Source organism: Jaculus jaculus, chromosome 8, assembly GCF_020740685.1.
Source record: "Jaculus jaculus isolate mJacJac1 chromosome 8, mJacJac1.mat.Y.cur, whole genome shotgun sequence".
NCBI classification, from domain to species: Eukaryota; Metazoa; Chordata; class Mammalia; order Rodentia; family Dipodidae; genus Jaculus; species Jaculus jaculus.
In genome coordinates, this window is record NC_059109.1 from 73,723,965 (window position 1) to 73,740,341 (window position 16,377).

The 16,377-nt window shown below is 50.9% G+C and overlaps 1 protein-coding gene across 16 annotated transcripts in view; it reads right to left on the reverse strand.

The window, feature by feature from the left end:
- Nucleotides 1–480: 480 nt before the first annotated feature.
- Nucleotides 481–16,377, reverse strand: part of Fbrsl1 (fibrosin like 1) — an 84,444-nt gene continuing 68,547 nt past the window's right edge. For 6 of the 16 annotated variants that reach the window (XM_045155894.1, XM_045155888.1, XM_045155886.1 and 3 more), the window contains 15 exons: nt 13,299–13,344; nt 12,177–12,495; nt 11,789–12,006; nt 11,378–11,446; nt 10,978–11,207; nt 10,277–10,327; nt 10,034–10,129; nt 8,729–8,797; nt 8,587–8,616; nt 8,358–8,429; nt 7,248–7,377; nt 5,080–5,157; nt 4,829–4,912; nt 4,479–4,683; nt 481–2,279 (listed from right to left, as the gene is read on the reverse strand). In XM_045155894.1, coding sequence (XP_045011829.1) covers nt 1,433–2,279; nt 4,479–4,683; nt 4,829–4,912; nt 5,080–5,157; nt 7,248–7,377; nt 8,358–8,429; nt 8,587–8,616; nt 8,729–8,797; nt 10,034–10,129; nt 10,277–10,327; nt 10,978–11,207; nt 11,378–11,446; nt 11,789–12,006; nt 12,177–12,495; nt 13,299–13,344 — 2,544 coding nt within the window. In that variant the 3' untranslated portion in view covers nt 481–1,432. Of the gene's footprint in view, nt 2,280–4,478; nt 4,684–4,828; nt 4,913–5,079; nt 5,158–7,247; nt 7,378–8,357; nt 8,430–8,586; nt 8,617–8,728; nt 8,798–10,033; nt 10,130–10,276; nt 10,328–10,977; nt 11,208–11,282; nt 11,447–11,788; nt 12,007–12,176; nt 12,496–13,298; nt 13,345–16,377 lie in introns of all 16 variants that reach the window. The other 10 variants (XM_045155889.1, XM_045155882.1, XM_045155891.1 and 7 more) reach the window with 7 other exon arrangements.

Sequence of the window (16,377 nt, forward strand, 5' to 3'; positions counted from 1 at the left end):
GAGTTGGGCTGGAGAGATGGCTTAGTGGTTAAGCGCTTGCCTGTGAAGCCTAAGGACCCTGGTTTGAGGCTCAGTTCCCCAGGACCCATGTTAGCCAGATGCACAAGGGGGTGCACGCGTCTGGAGTTCGTTTGCAGTGGCTGGAGGCCCTGGCATTCTCTCTCTCTCTCTGCCTCTTTCTCTCTCTGTCTGTCACTCTCAAATAAATAAACAAAAAAAATTTTTAAAAAACATACTAAAAAAAAAATAACTAGAGTCCACAGTGGAAACACAGGGTTGAAATTAAGACCACAACACAGTAGATGGTGATGCTGTATCACCAGGCCCAGAAGCCTGGCAGACGAAAGGGGTCACCAAGAAACCAAAAAAGATGAGCTGACAAGCTGGGGAGAGTATGAGAGTGACACCAAAGCCAAAGGGAGCCACGTGGAGGCTTGGGGGAGAGGGGGTTTGCAACACACAGATAGTGACTAATGGGAGAAAAAAAGGTGTTTTTTTTTTTTTTTTTTTTTTTGTTTTTCCTTTTGACCAACCTTTAAACTATTCTGAAATTCTTAGATTCCAAGAACACTGCAGTAAGATTAGCTCTCAGGTAGAGGTTTGGCCTTGTGGCTAGAGTCCTGAAGTCCACTGTGAGCCTAAGACGATGTCCAGGAGTGTGGCTCTCTCTGAACAACACCCACCCTGACTGAACAACTACAGCTCTGAGACTCTTGCTCCCGCCCCTGCTGCCCGCAGCTGGTGCAGCCTCTGAGGCTTGCTTGCATAGTCAAAAATAGTTGCTGCAGTTAAACTTCTTGTTTACAACTGACAGCGAGTAGATGTGTGTGACCACATTATACAAATAACTAGGAGTTTCTAGAACTTTTATACACTGTCCAGGTTAAGAATTTAATATCTTATATTTGTATTAACAGAATATTTACATGTTCTCTCTAAAAAAACAAACCAAAGAAATCCTTACACTTCTGCATAATAAGGCAGAAAAAAAACAAAGTTTTATACATTATTTTAATATATATCTGTAACTTCGGTTCCAAGTACCAAGGGAAGGCCAGGGCCGGGCCTGAGTGCGAGCCTCACAGTGCACTGGACAGAAAGACTGCTTCTTTCCATAAATATGACAAACCCTGGAGCTCAAAAGGGATCTGAGACCATGAAACTGCAAATTCCAACTAAAAATTATGTTTTGTTTTGGTTCTTTAAAACCTCGGAGGAGCACAAAATTAAGAAAAATACAAAACCATTAAAAACGCTTCTCACCTGTTTGGGGGCAAGAAGTTGAATTTTTCTCAGCTGCCTAACAGCAAGCTCAGAAAACAAAAGATCGTCTGTACCCAGAGAAGCGTCAAGTCCCCGACCGACCGCAGCGCACCACGGGAACCGCGCTCAGGGCCAGAAATTCACAGAGCGAGTCCGCCCCGCCCGGGGACTACCGCGCCTCCACCTCGGGCGGGTTTCGCGCAGGGGAGTAGTCGTGCGCCTCGCCGGGCCCGAGCGCCCGCGCCGTCGTCCTGGGGCGCGCAGGCGCAGTGGGTGCGGGGACGCCCCCTGCGGCCAGCAGCGGGGGCGCGGCGGCGCCGAGGGTGGCCGGCGAGGTCCGCGTCAGGAGCGCGCCCTGCAGCGGGCCGGGCGCCAAGCGCGGGTAGTGCAGCACAGGTAGCAGCGAGGCGTCGGGCGCCCGGGCGCGCTCCAGCTCCTCTCGGCGCGCCTCCCGCAGGCGCTCGGGACTATAGTCGTGGGGCTCGCGGTCCCGGTAGGTGTGCTCGAAGGACTCAAAAGGCGCGGGGCCAGCGGCGGGCGACAAGGCCGGGAAAGCGCGGCGCGGCAGCTCCAGGCCGTGGTAAAAGTCGCGCGGCGGCTCCCAGGCGAAGCCCGGCGCACTCAGGCGCTCGTGGCCCAGGCCCAGCTGTGCCGGTGACAGATGAGCCTCGGGGGCCTCCTCGTCCTTGCGCTCCTCCTTTACCTTCACGTCGCCTTGGGGCCGCTCGGTCTGCGTCTGCGGCTTCCTGGGCTGGCGGCCCAGCACGCCGGCCAAGCGCAGGCAGTCACCCAGAGCCGCCTTGCTGTATGGCGACGGTGGTCGTGCCAGTTTGGTGCTGTCCTCCTTGGCTGGCGAGTGGCTCTCCTTGACCTGAGGCTCAGCCTCACGCTCCGCGGGAGCCCCGGGGCAGCCCAGCTCGCTCTGGCTGCGCAGCAGGAGGTTGCTGATGGGGTGCCCCAGTGGTGCTGGTGCCACGGGTGAGGCATGGCTCAGTAGGCGTGTCTTCTCCAGGTTCCTGGGGGAACAGAGCAGAAGCCATCACTGTCATCACAGTTCCTACAAAGCTGCTTGCCAAGCTTGGGTGTACTAGGGCCAAACCATGGGTAGTAAGTAGTTCCTAGAATTCTTCCCAAGAGAAGGCAGTGGGAGACCCAATAAAATGCTGGTAGCTCCAATCCTGGAATTCTCCGCTAAAATTTAAAGGTTCTCAGGCCCAAGGTGAAGTGCTTTCGGTTTGCTCATTGATGACCACCCGCCCTGTGCCTTAAGTCTCTCTGGCATAAAATACCAGCTACTTGGGAAGCTGAAGCAGGATCACAGGTTCAAGACCAACCTGAGGTACAGACCGAGTTTAAGGCCATCCTGGTCAACTTGTCCTGGGGTTCCTGAAGATCAGGTGGCTGGGATAGGATCCTGCAAACACTCCACTGTACCTGCCTTTTTTTCTAGTAAGATCCCCAGCTATGTCAGACAGCGGGCTCCTCTGGCAAATCTCACACAGTGAGGAATGTTTGTGGGGGCAGCCACAGGGCTCAGTCCTCTCACTCTCCAGTCACACTGGCCATCTCTGCTTTCACCAGCACATCAAAGAAACCCACCCCTCGGGCATGCGAGACAGGGCAGGGCCTGATGGGGACCTTAGAAACCCACCTAAGGAAGGCTGTGCTTGCTGCAGAACTGTATGGCTGAGACTAAGAGGACCTGCTACTGTAGCCTCCCATGAGGTGTCTCTTGAAGCTCTAGAGTCTCCCACTCTGGTTGGATCTGACTTCCCATTTTCAAATGACTCTTTAAGTTTATTTCTGCTGTCAGGCCTTTTGCCTGACCTCAGATTTATGACCTGACCAGTGTCACTGCCATGAGGATAGGCACATGCTACCAGGCAGTGCACCTGGCACTCTCTCAAGAGCTCACATGTAACACCCATGAGATGTCTCAGATTCAGAATTCTGGGGAAAATGGGTGAAGAGGTAAAGGCAACACCCACAAGAGACACTGTTCAAGGTTTACTGGGCCTGAGGGCAGTACTGCCGTGAGGGGATTCCAAGGAGCTTCAACCAAGCTGGACTCTTGACTCAGGACCTGTGTCTGCCTAGAACATGGTGCTGCATTGGCTTTAAATTTTTTTTTGTTTTTTGTTTTTTTTTTGTTTATTTGAGAGAGAATGAGAGAAAGAGGCAGATAGAGATGAGAGAATGAATTACTATTGATGCACCAGGGTCTAGCCATTGCAAACAAACTCCAGACACATGTGCCACCTTGCGCATCTGGCCTTATGTGGGTACTGGGGAACTGAACCCCCAGCCATCAGGCTTTCCAAACAAACACCTTAACTGCTGAGCCATCTCTTCAGCCTTTTTTTTTTTTTAGGTAGGGTCTCACTCTGCCCCAGGCTGACCTGGAATTAAGTATGTAGTCTCAGGTTGGCTTCAAACTCAGGGCAATCCTCCTACCTCTACCTCCCAAGTGCTGGGATTAAAGGTGTGTGCTACCACGCCTGTTTTTTTTTTTTTTTTTTTTTGGGAGGCAGGGTCTTACTCTGTCTTAGGCTGACTTGGAACTCTTGCTGTAGCCCAGGCTGGCCTCAAATTCACAATAATCCTATTTTATCCTCCCAAGTGCTGAGATTATAGGTGTGAGTCACAATGGCTGGCTGGCTGCATTATTTTTGTACATGTACATTCACCTAAATCAATACATACACTAAAGCACCCACTAGCAAGAGCCTAGCAGACAGGTTACCTGGGGAGGAAGAAGGAATCAGGTCAAGTTCTAGGCCTTTCCTTCCACCTAGAGGACACAGCCCTTCCAGTTTGTTTCCACCTGGCTACATTCCCCAGCCCAAGGGAGTTAATCCCAACACTAGGGAGGCAGAGGTAGGAGGACCACTGTTAGTTCAAAAGGCCAGCCTGGGATTACAGAGTGAGTAGCAGGTCAGCCTGGGTTAGAGTGATACCCTAGCTTAAAAACAAAAAAGAAAAAGAAGAAATAAAACAAAAAAGAAGAAAGAAATAGATGGCTCAGCACTTAAATGCACTTGCTTGCAAAACCTGATGGTCCGAGTTTGATTCCCTACATACAGGTACATGCACCTGGAGATTGTTTGCAGTGGCAGGAAGCCCTGGCATGCCCATTTTCTCCTTCTTTCTCTCCCTGCAATAAAGATATATGTATATATAATTTTTTTTTAAAAGAAAGGGTATGGTCAACTCACCGCTCATGCTCTTCCTGGCTCTTGTCCAGTTCTCGGTCATGGTTGGTCAGAGCCGAGATATGCTCTGTATCCAAAGGCTTGGGCCATGGGGGTGGGGTGGGGAAGGAGGGTGGCACTCTGTGCAGGCGGTTCCAAGCCTCATGGGGGCTGGGTAGGCTGTGTAGCGTGGTGCTCTCTTTGGGAGCAAAGATGCTGCCTGCTGGAGCTGCCATGGTCAGTGGGGACAGAGAACCAGAAGTGTGAGCCAGACAAGCCACACCTGCCTTAACTCCCGCTACCCCATGAAAAACCCCAGCCCAGAGAAGCCAAAATGCAGCCCCAACAGAAGAAGGTGTGGCCAGGTCACTCACTCACTGCATGGCTGCCCAGACCTCCAAAGGCGTGGCTGCCCAGGTTCCCCAGACCCCCGAAGGTGCTGGATCTGCTGAAGGGGTCTGCAGGGCAATGGGAAGCTCAGGAGTCTGCATGGTTAAGCAGGCTCCCACCAGACCCCCAGGTCACTGTAGATGGCCCTAGGGGCTTCCAGTCTGGCAGCTACTACACATAAAGACCAAGTGATGTGCTAGGCAACCTTCCCACCCAGTAGTATCCAGGCCTCTACCTGTCAGGTGGCCAGTGGGTAGGAAGCTGCCATGATGGGCTGAGGGTCCAAACGGGTTAGGGCCTGGATGAGCAGCACCTGGGTGGAGGATAGCCAGGTTGATAGGAGCCCCAGAGTATGGTCCTGGGACTTCCTGCCTGCAATAGTTAGCTGCACATGGGAGCACCAGTTTCCTTTGGGAACATATTCCCACCTTCACCCACTGTGATGGTACTTCTATTTTAAAGAAGTGACAGTCTCCTTCCCCAATCTGGTGGCCATGTCACTAGACTGCAGTGGCAGCCATCTGGGGCCCCAAGGAGGAAAAGAACAATGGCACTGATCATAGTGTACCCCCTCCCATCCCCTTGGGAAGAGAGCCAAGACTTGGCTGAAATGGAGAGCAAAGGCCCAAACAAGTAAGTCAAGCCATGACAGGGCTGCTCTCCAGAACAGTTACCCCTGGTTTAAAACTATGAAAGCTAAAAATGATCCCGGTTACTCAAGACAGGCAGTGGGTTTTGGGTTCCATGTCACCATGCTGAACATGGCAGCCTCCTCTGTAGAGTCCCCCAATAGAGCAGTTCTTACTTAGCACTTGCCCTGGCATTCCCAATTAACAGTGAGGTTCTCAGAAACAAAGGTAGAGAGCAGCTGTGAGGGTCACTGGGCCTGAAGAGGGTAGCTGAGGGAGGATTCAGTACTGCAGACCATCAGGGACCTATCCTATATGTGGGGGCACATGAACTGCATTCTAGGAGGTTGGGACTCCCACTGTGGGCTAGTGCAAGTGAGCTTCCAACCCCAGAGGTTCAGAGCTTCTGGTAGGCAGTGAGTCTCCAACTTCAAAGTCAACCCCACATTTCTCAACTGAACATAGAACCCACCCTCCTCAGAGTTATGGAAATACAACCTATCAAGGCAGAACTCCAATGTATCAAGAGGATGCAGTCTATCACTATGCACAAGTAGAACTGCAAACACTGGGACAAGGCTTAAGCCAGCCCTTTAAGTTCCCAATTTATTTTAGACAAAGAACAATGTAATAGTTTATATTGATTGTCAATGGGATAGGACCTCAAATCATCTATGGGGGATTATGTAGATTATTAGGTTAACCTCTGGCATGCCTGTGGGGATTACCTTGATTATGTTAATTAGATGGGAGAATCTACCTTAACTGTGGATGATGTTTCATGGGCTGGGGTCCTGAACTGTATAAAGCAGAGAAAGCTGGTTGAGCACTACCATTCCATCCATCATTCCCTGCTTCCTTACTGTGGACTGAATGTGACTAGCTGCTTCAAGCTCATGCCATCTCCACCATGATGAACTGTATGTAGCCAGAAACTGTAAACTGAAATAAAGTCTTACTCCCTTAAGTTGAGTTTTGTCAGGTGTTTTTCCCCCAGCAACAAGAAGGTAACTGATACAAAAAGCAATAAGCTAAATTCAAGGAAGTACATATACCAGAGGCTAAGAGGCAAGAGAGACTTAGAAAATTTTGATGAAACAGACTAACCTCTGGCAAGATTAGTGAAGGTAGAGAGATGTAGGGTTGATAATATTAATAGCTACTTCAGTCTCGCAGAAAGATAAGACCAGCTGGTATTAGTCACTGTCAATTGCAGTGCAAATGCAAGGGATTGATGCTAAGTGCATTTGGGTTCAGATCTACGTGAGTGTGAGGTTTAGAAGCAACAGATAACAAACACCTCCTTAGAATCCACACACTATTCTATTTACTAGCAGGTACCTTCTAGGAGGCAAGTTTAAGAGATAGAAAACCAATGGGAGGCTGGGGAAGAGATAGTGATGGCCCAAGATAGGGACTAAGAGATGGAAGAAAGGCCAGTAGCATTAATATGACATATGACAGAGCATCAAGGGTACATTATGGGGCTTGAGCCAGGCTGCTGGCTACCAAGGAGGACCACGCCAGGCCATCCAGCATCAGGAAAATGGGCCGAAGGCCGAGGTGAAACACACTGGATGGGGCCCTGAGTAATTAGCACCAGGACACTAGGAACTTGACTGACTTTAGGAAGTTTGGTGGGCCAGAATAAGCAGTAGATATGAAGACTAACACTGTACTGAGGGCTCAGAGAGAGGTCTCTTGCTCCTCACACTGGAGAGGACAGGTGTTTCAGCCCCACTCAGCTCCCTGGCCCCAACTACACTGGTCTCACCTGTACTGGAGAAGAGAGGCCGGGCCAGGTCCTGTGGGTAGTGGAACCCCGAGAACACACCTGGGGCCAGGGGCCGGCTAAACAGGTCCAGCTTTGTGCTCATCTCCAGCTTGTGAGGGTCCAGCTGCATCTGTGAGAAAACAGCCTGTGCTGGACTGCCTGAAGGGACTGAGCCATTGCCCCATGAGTAGGTAGGCCAGATTGCAGAGTGACCTCATCAGGTGTCCCCCCCAGAGGAACTGCCATGCTGTGGAAGCCCCGAGCAAAAGGAAGAGCAGGCAGCTTTAGTAAGCTCATATCTGTGTTGGGTAACCTAAGCCTTACTACAACAGGCAGTCAGTGAAGTCACAAGTTGCATTTCTTTTTGTTATGTCTTTGTATTGTATTCTTTATGCTTAAAGCATATCTAGATGTATCATATTTTCATAGAAAATATTTTCAAAGTAGATTCACAGACCTAAGTTGTTTCTCAATGACACCATCAGTATGATTTAGAAAATGAATTTATTCAAATTATAGAGAACTGAGGTATCTGTCTTCTATGCTGGTGACGTGTTAAAGGTTCTGCAGCCATAGTCCGCACTGAGCTGGACTCTAAGGGCTGCAGGGAGCAGGGCCACTGTCTCTCACCTTGGTGCCTGCTGAGGGAGAAGCATGCCCTTTGTTCCCCAGGGTGCCACCAGGAGTCACTCAGGATCTCTGTGGTCACCTTCTAATTCTGCTGTTTTCCTAGAAATCCTTACAGTGGATACCTGCACCCCAATATCTTACTTGGAAATACACAAGCACCCCCCCCAAAGTCCCTTCCAGTGACTGGTGCTTTTACAGAATGATTTTCAGAACAGAAGTGTAGTGTATCTCATAGGGCTATCTTGACGTTCCAGAAGGAACCTCTCCCACCCTTGACCCTAAGTACTGTCTTGCCTTGTGCACATGTGTGTGGACACATATGATGACTCCTGACTTTGTATTATTTTCCTAACCCAGGTGGTTCTGCGTATGCACCTCACTATACTCTTTGGGCTGTCCAGATCCTCTCAATATATGCCCTCCAAAATGGCCCACCTGTAAGGTACCTGGAATATCTGCACCCTCCTGGCCCAGCCTCACCTTCATCTTCTGCTGCTGGTAGTAGATCTGCCAGGCGATCTGCACATGCACCGCACACCACTTCCCTGGTTTCTGTGACAGGACCAGGATGTGCTCAGGGGGCCCAGTGCCTCCTCCCAGCCTCATCCCCCCCCAAATTCTTGCCATTAGAGGCACCCCAGAACCAACAAGGAGGTAACCCAAGTCCTCCCCAGCCCTGGATGCTATCCTTTCTGACAGATATACTCACCCTGACTGTGGTCCGGTATGGGTCAGACACCTGTGGTCAACAGGAGAGAAGGGTCACATCCAGGCTCTATAGGAGCCTGGACCCAGGAACAGGGGACATAGCACACAAGTGGGGCAGGGGGCAGGTAACTACTGACACCTACCCCGGGGGCTTTCTGTAGAAGGGTGTGAACTGCACTGGCCCGGCCTGTTACCTCCATTGAGTTTGAAGTCTGAGGGAAGAGACAGAGTATGAGCAACATCTGTGCTAAGGGAGGAAGGAGGTCTTTGAGTTCTGGGTTGGCCTGTGCCTTGGCCTACTCCTGGTGCCCTGCCTAGTCACTTAGGGGGCTGCTGGGTCCTATCATAAGGTCCACCTTACCCTCAGGATAGCAGGAAGGGCTAATGATACCACTGTGTGAGCCATCCTCATTGTGAGGCACCTGGGACCGAGATAGCTCTCAAGAACAGAATAGGAATAAACCCATTCTCAGTCTTGGAGCCTCAGGAGGAGCTGTGGCATGGAAAATGGTGAGCCGTAGTGAGATAGAGCCACATTTCCTGTCTGAAGGGTGAAGCTGTGACATCTCACCTGCCTAGCTCCTGGATCTTCCATGCCTTCCCTCCAGGGCAAGGTGATGGATGCAGGTACTGTCAGGTGGTTCTGCTTACCTGCATATTCCCAAGCTAAGTCCCTTCACAGGATCAGGATTTTTCTCGTTTGCTTTTGGTTTTTCAAGGTATGGTAGAGATAGAGAAAGCTTGGACTTTTTTGGTTGGGAGTCTTTTAGTTACTCTTTCAATCTCATTATATATTTTAGCTCTATTCAGGTAATTTTATCTCTTCTGAGTTTAGTATTTCTTTCTTTCTTTCTTTTTTTTGGGGGGGGGTTTCGAGGTAGGGTCTCACTCTGGTCCAGGCTGACCTGGAATTAACTATGTAGTCTCAGGGTGGCCTTGAACTCATGGCGATCCTCCTACCTCTGCCTCCCGAGTGTTGGGATTAAAGGCGTGCGCCACCACGCCAGGCCTTTCTTTTTCTTTTTTTTTGAGGTAGGGTCTCACTCTATAGAGCCCAGGTTGACTTGGAATTCACTACGTAGTCTCAGGGTGGCCTTGAACTCATGGCAATCCTCCTACCTCTGCCTCCTAAGTGCTAGGATTAAAGATGTGCACCACCACGTCCAGCTATTTTTTTTTTTTTAATTTCTTTTTGGTTTTTCAACGTGGAGTCTCACTCCAACCCAGGCCGACCTGGAATTCACTATGCAGTCTCAGGGTGGCCTAGAACTTACGGAGCTCCTCATACCTCTGCCTTCCAAGTGTTGGAATTAAAGCCCTGTGCCACCACACCCAGCTTGGATAAGGATTTTAACTGTAGACTTTCTTATACCAGTGCCAGATGCTACTTTGTAGTCCCACCTGCCTGCCCAAGCCCCACCCACTTTCCCTGACTGGAACATCTGTACCTTGGGCTGAAAAGCACCCTGCAGGGACCCAAAGGATCCAGGGTGTGCAAGTAGGCCAGGCAGCCTGGGGCCAGTGGGAGGGAAGGGTGGGAAGAGCTGCAAGAGAAGAGTTCCAGGCTGTGGGCCTCATGCCCTGGAGGATCCCCCTCTTCCTTCCTCTGTATACAAAAGGAGGCAGAGACAAAACACAGCTTCCCCCCACCTCCAGCAGGCAGGAAGCAGGTCCTGAGCATAGGGACTCACATTGGAATGTCGGAAGTAGGAGTTGTCCAGCTTGGGTGAGAACTTGTCAAACTATAAGGGAAGAAAGTGGAGGTGAGTCCTCATGTACCAGACGGATACCCTCTGTGGGCCCATTACCCACCCACCCTGGCTGGACTGGGCCATGGCCTTGACAGCCACTGTGCCATTTGAAACAAAGGTCCTGCAGGCAGGTGTTACCAGGCTCCCTGAGAGCATTGGCCCCTGGCCCTGAACTTTGCTCTGTGGAGCCCAGGCTCCTCTTGATCCAGGGAGGCTTATATGTGTCCAGCCTTTGGGCCTGGTGGGGAGTGGATATGAAGCCGTAGGCAAGCCATGGTCAGCCCAAGGTGCTAACAGAGGGTATGGCCAAACCCAAAAAGGGAAGGTGATGACTTGGTCTTTGTAGCCCCGTTCTGGGCTCCAGACATGGGGTTGTGCAGAGTACCACGCAGTGGTATAGCTGGTTCCCAGGGTGTATTGATATAGGATGCCTGCTCACACCCAGGATAGGACCTCACAGCCTGACCAGTGAAACCAGAGGGCAGTTTCCAGTCTGGCACCCAGTAAGGGGGCCTGAGAAGGATCTGGACACAAGGGCTCTTGCCCAGCCTGCTCACGACCTGTGTGTGTGGGATCGTGCATCTTCATGTGTAGTACCTGTCCCGCCCCACCCTCCCTGGCCAGCACTAGGGCCTACGCACCGGCGGGGGTGCGGAAGGCGGCATGAGCGGCGTCGGGGGCAGCCCTGCAAAGGGGGCGAATGTGTGTTGGTGCTGGTGTGTGTGCTGGTGTGTGTGCTGGTGTGTGTGCTGATGCGTGTGCTGGTGGAACTCGGCCCGCAACAGAGACCCCGGGCCCAGGGAGGCACCAGGCCGCTCCGCACTCTGCACCAGAAACCGCGTGTTCAGCTCTTGCCTGAGCAGTTCGTGATCTACAAGAGAAAAAGAGAGAGAGACGGAGAGGCACGTCGGCCGCGGGCTCCCAGAGGGGCGAGGCAGATAGTCACCTGGCACTCCCGGGGTCGGCAGGCCAAGCCGTGGTGGCCACTTGCTACGTGCGGGCCCAGGGGTGGAGGTAAGAGAGGAGCCTGTGACCAAGTACCAATCAGAATCCCCGAATGAGGCTGGCAATACATGATTGGCTGGTTGAATGAGATCAACAGGCTGGCATCTAGAGGCAAGAGAGAAGTCGGTGAGCTGCGCCCCTGGGCTTGCTCAGCCTCTCAGGGCAGGGCCCGGGGATCTCTTCTAGTATTATCAATTAGTGACTGCTCCAGCCTGGGGCAAGAGGCGAGTCTTTGAACTGTGCCTCCAGGAGGAAGGGAACCATATAATGCAGGCTGCCTCCTAACTAATGGGGAGTTATTTAGGTGGGAGCCTGCGTTTTGTGCACATTTATCCAGGGGCCCTGAAGAACTGCCTGCCCACATACCTCCCTAGGGTTGCCCACCTCTCCTGCCTTGCCTTAGGGTCCCATCACGGCTGAGAGCACACCCCTGGGTGTGACACCTACCAGTTGGATGTCCTGGGATAACCAGACTGCTGGCCGGCAGCGTCGGGGGCGGGGGCAGTGTTTGGGGGGCAGCGAACATGGCTGCAGCGTGGTGCTGGTGCTGCGCCTGGGACCGGAACGCCAGGTGTGAGGTAGACAGGTGGGGGCCAGGCCCGTGTGGCGATAGTGACACGTGCTTTGCCAGGCCCAGGGGGGCGCCGCCTGTATTGCTGCTCCTGCTGCGGGACACAGGACTCAGAGTGGCCTCCTGGCCTTCACAATGAGAACCTAGATGCCCCACGGTACCAGCTCTTCCCCAGGCCTCCCCCAACACCCCCATTTCCCTCACTAGATGCCAGCAAGCCCACACAGCCCTGTCCCTCCTCACAGACCACCACCCTCTCCCCACCTGAGGCTGTGCAGGTGCAGGCCGTTGGGCGCCACCTGGCCGTGGCCAGGGCCCGCAAAGGCGCCCAGGGACAGAGGCACGTGTGCTGGGAGTGGGTCTCGGGGCTGCGGGACTGGCTGTGGATGTGGGGCGTGGTGGGGTGCGGAGGGAGCTTCCCTCTTCACCAGAGGGTTGCCCTGGGCTCCTGGCGGGGGGCCTGAAGGTGCGACAGCTACAGCTGGCAGGAAGGACTCAGTGCTGAGCTCTTGGCTGCGCTCCAGGCCTGACACCTTGGGCACTGTCCCCACCTTGGCCTCCGACTTCTCACCCCTCCCAGGACCTGCAGAGGGCAGAGAGGGGAGTTGTGGGGAAGATGTGTCCTCAGGGCTGGCCACATGTACTACTGCCACTAACCAGAATGTTCAGGCCCTACCAATGCTCTTGACAACCTGCACGGGGATCCTGTGGTTATCCTTTCTAATGGGAAAATGTGATTATTAGCCTCCTCCCAGGTCCCTAGCTCCCAGAATTCTAGACTCCCAAAGTAACACTCAAGTCTTAGGTCATCATGTCCCTATTTTCAAAGCTGTCTTTTGTGTGTGTGTGTGTGTGTGTGTGTGTGTGTGTGTACTGGGGAATGAGCCTAGGGCTTTGAGTATTCTGGGCACATGCTCCTGAGTTACAATCCCAGCCCTCTTTTTACTTTTTGAGACAGAGCCTCATTAAGTTGTACAGGCTGGCCTTGGACTCACTGAGTAGCCCAGGTTGATCTCAAACTTTTGATTTTCCTGCCTTAGCCTCCTGAGTAGCTGGGATAGCAGGCCTGCACCACTGGACACAACTTTTTCATGACCCCAGGTTACAGATGAGAGCGAGATACTTTGAGAACTTGCCCCAGGCTGGCACCTCTCCAACCTCCTCTTTTTTCCCTTGGCTGTAGCATGCATGCACACACAGGTTGGTGCTCACCTCTTTCTGAAGACCCAGTGGTCCTGGGAAGCTGTCCTCTGACAGCTTCCCTTTGCCCCACACTTCCTTGACCACCATCCCTGCCCATTGGGATAAACAGATCCTCCCAAGGTTCTTGCTGCTCTAGAGCTCCTATGGCCTCCAGGCCCAAGAGCTGGGCTGAGGTGCACTCACCTTTATCAGGTGCAGGGGCAAAGAGCTTCTCAGAACCCACTGATGCCTGAGGAGAGAGAAAAGGCTCAGAGGCCAGGACTGAGGGTGGCTGGTGCCCACAAAACAGGTGGGACCTGCTCTTGGTATGCTGCTCACATTTGAGGGAGAACCAGCTTATTCCTGGACTTCGCAGTGTGCACATTTTCACACTGGCACGTAGTCCACTCAGAGCCAAGGCTTCCTCTAAGTGGAACTTGCATGAAAACTTGGGAATAAATGAGCTGAGAAAGCCACCAACCTGGGTGTGTCCCTGTTGTGCTGACCAGGGCAGTGTCAGTGCCTAGCAAATTAGTGAGGGCAAAAGAACCACCTAACTGGTATCCAACCTTTTACCTTTTGACACTGTTATCTATAAATGTGTTAGCTGTATTCATAGCTATGCTGGGATGCATGTGTCCCATGGGTAGCAGGGTGGATATGCCTGGATATCAGGTGGAAGAGGCACTATCCACACTTTGTTGCAAAGCACCACTCTTAAAACCTGGGACTAGGCTGAATCAGGTTTCATGACAAGCTCTGTTGGCTAGGTGACTGAGTGTCCAGATGTGTGAACACTGGAGGGCATGAGCACTACGTTTTGTGGGATCTGGTGCTACCTTTTCTCTGTCCACACACCTATGTGTGTGAGGTACTGAGTGGGATGTCTATGGCAGTATAGGTGTCCAGGGTGAGAATGTGGTCCTTTCAGGCAAATGGAGGACACATGCTCTGGAGGACTTTGCAGTTTAAGAACAAGCTTGGTAAAAGTGGCCCTGAATATATATTCCTCTTCTGTGAAATAGCTTAAGTTATGGACTGAGTATGTCCCTCAAAATCCACACTTAAACCCTACCCTCAATATGATGGTACTGGCAAGCGGCCTTTGGGAAGTAATGAGAGAATAGGTGGAGCCCTGGTGAATGCGATCATGCCCTTATGTCAGAAGCCCTAGAGAGTTCTTTTCCAGTCTACCAGGTAAGGACAGAAGGTACCCTTTGTGAACCAGGAAACATCACATATCAGATGCCATCTTCCAGTGTCTTGACTTTGTACTTACAGTCAAAACAGTGAGAAGCAGATTTCTGTTGCCTCTAAACTCCAATGTTATAGTGCATTACTTTGGCTGCCTCAAGGGACCAAGACACAGACATGATTTATATGCTACACACTCACAAGGGGGATGTGAGGCATCCTGGGTAGTGCAGCCCCCAAGATCAAACAGAGAACTTTGCAACACACCAAAAGAGGCCCTGGCTTTCTAGTTTTTACCCACTATCCTGGGATTCTGTCTCTGCCTCTCCTTGTCCTGCATAGGCACAAGGGGCCCTTTCCACTATGCCACACAAATTCTGTTGTGCCACATGGGGCCTTTGGTGATATCTGCACCCCACTACTGATAACAAGAATACAGCTCCAGGAAAGGAGTGATTACGCACAGAAGATATCATACAGACCCATGAGCACATGTATAGACAGGGTACCATACATGTGTCTTCTTACATATACAAGCACTGTAAAGGTGTGAACACATTTATGTGTCTGTTTATGTACATGCATGCACACATTTTGAGTACCTGCATTTGTATAGGCATAAGTGTGACCATGTATGTGAGCAGGTGTAATAAGTATGTGGCCACATTTGTGTGCATGTTCATATACATAGTAGTATACATTGAGTATGTTTCCATATGTGTATTTCAGTAAGGCCTTAGGAAGGTCTGGAGGACATGTAACCTGAAGAGAGCAGCTGATTCTAAGGAAAGGACAAATGTGGGGCCTGCTGGGACTGGGGCTACAGATGTGGCTTAAACCCTACTACTTTGTTTTTACAATAGAACATCACGGTAAAGAGGGTGGAAAGAATGTAAGAGCTAGAGGATGAGCAAAAGTGCTGCAGAATGCTATTTCTTTAAAAAAAAAAAAATCTTTATTTGGGCTGGAGGGATGTTTTAGAGGTTAGGAGCTTGCCTGTAAAGTCAAAGGACCAGGTTCAATTCCCCAGGACCCATGTACATGGTGGCGCATGCACCTGGAGTCCTGCTTGCAGTAGCTAGATGCCCTGGCATGCCCATTCTTTCTGCCTCTTTCTCTCTTTCAAATAAATAAATAAAGTATTAAAAATGTTTTTATGGGGGCTGGAGAGATGGCTTAGCGGTTAAGTGCTTGCCTGTGAAGCCTAAGGACCCTGGTTCAAGGCTTGATTCTCCAGGTCCCACATTAGCCAGATGCACAAGGGGCGCATGCGTCTGGATTTCATTTGCAGTGGCTGGAGGCCCTGGCGTGCCATTCTTTCTCTCTCTCTCTATCTCTATCTGCCTCTTTCTCTCTCTATCACTCTCAAATAAATAAATAAAAAATGAACAAAAAAAATTTAAAAAAATAAAAAAAAATGTTTTATGGAGGGGAGGGTATTACCATGGGATTTTTTTTTATAATCATGGAAAATGTTAATAAAAATTAAATTAAAAAATGTTTTTATTTAGCTGGGGGTGGAAAGCACATGCCTTTAGTCCCAGCACTTGAGAGGCAGAGGGGGAGAGGTAGGAGGATGGCTGTGAGTTCAAGTCCACCCTGAAAGTACATAGTGAATTCCAGGTCAGCCTGAGCTAGAATGAGGAACCAAAAAAAAAAAAAAAAGGCTTTCATTTATTTTCAGATAAAACCTAAATACATGTACCACTGTGAATCTGGCTTTATGTAGGCACTGGGAAACCGAACCAGGTTTGTTAGGCTTTGTAGGCAAGTACCTTAACCGTTGAGTCATCTCTCTAACCCTGGAATGTCATTGTTTCTTTCCCCAGGACATGGGCACAACAGCAAGCCTCTCACACAAACTGCTTCTAGCATAGTCCAGGCAAAGCTCTTTCTCACCCTCACAAGCCAAACACAGTCCATAATACTTACTGAATTCAGGTCTTTCAACGTTTACCAGAATGGTCTATCAAGCTGTACTTATAGCACTGCAAGGCATCTCTCAGGCCAAGTTTTCAAATCTTTCATTCCTCTCAAAAATCAGCTCCAAAGGGCCAAAAGCCACACAGTCAGGTTTCTAGCAGCAATG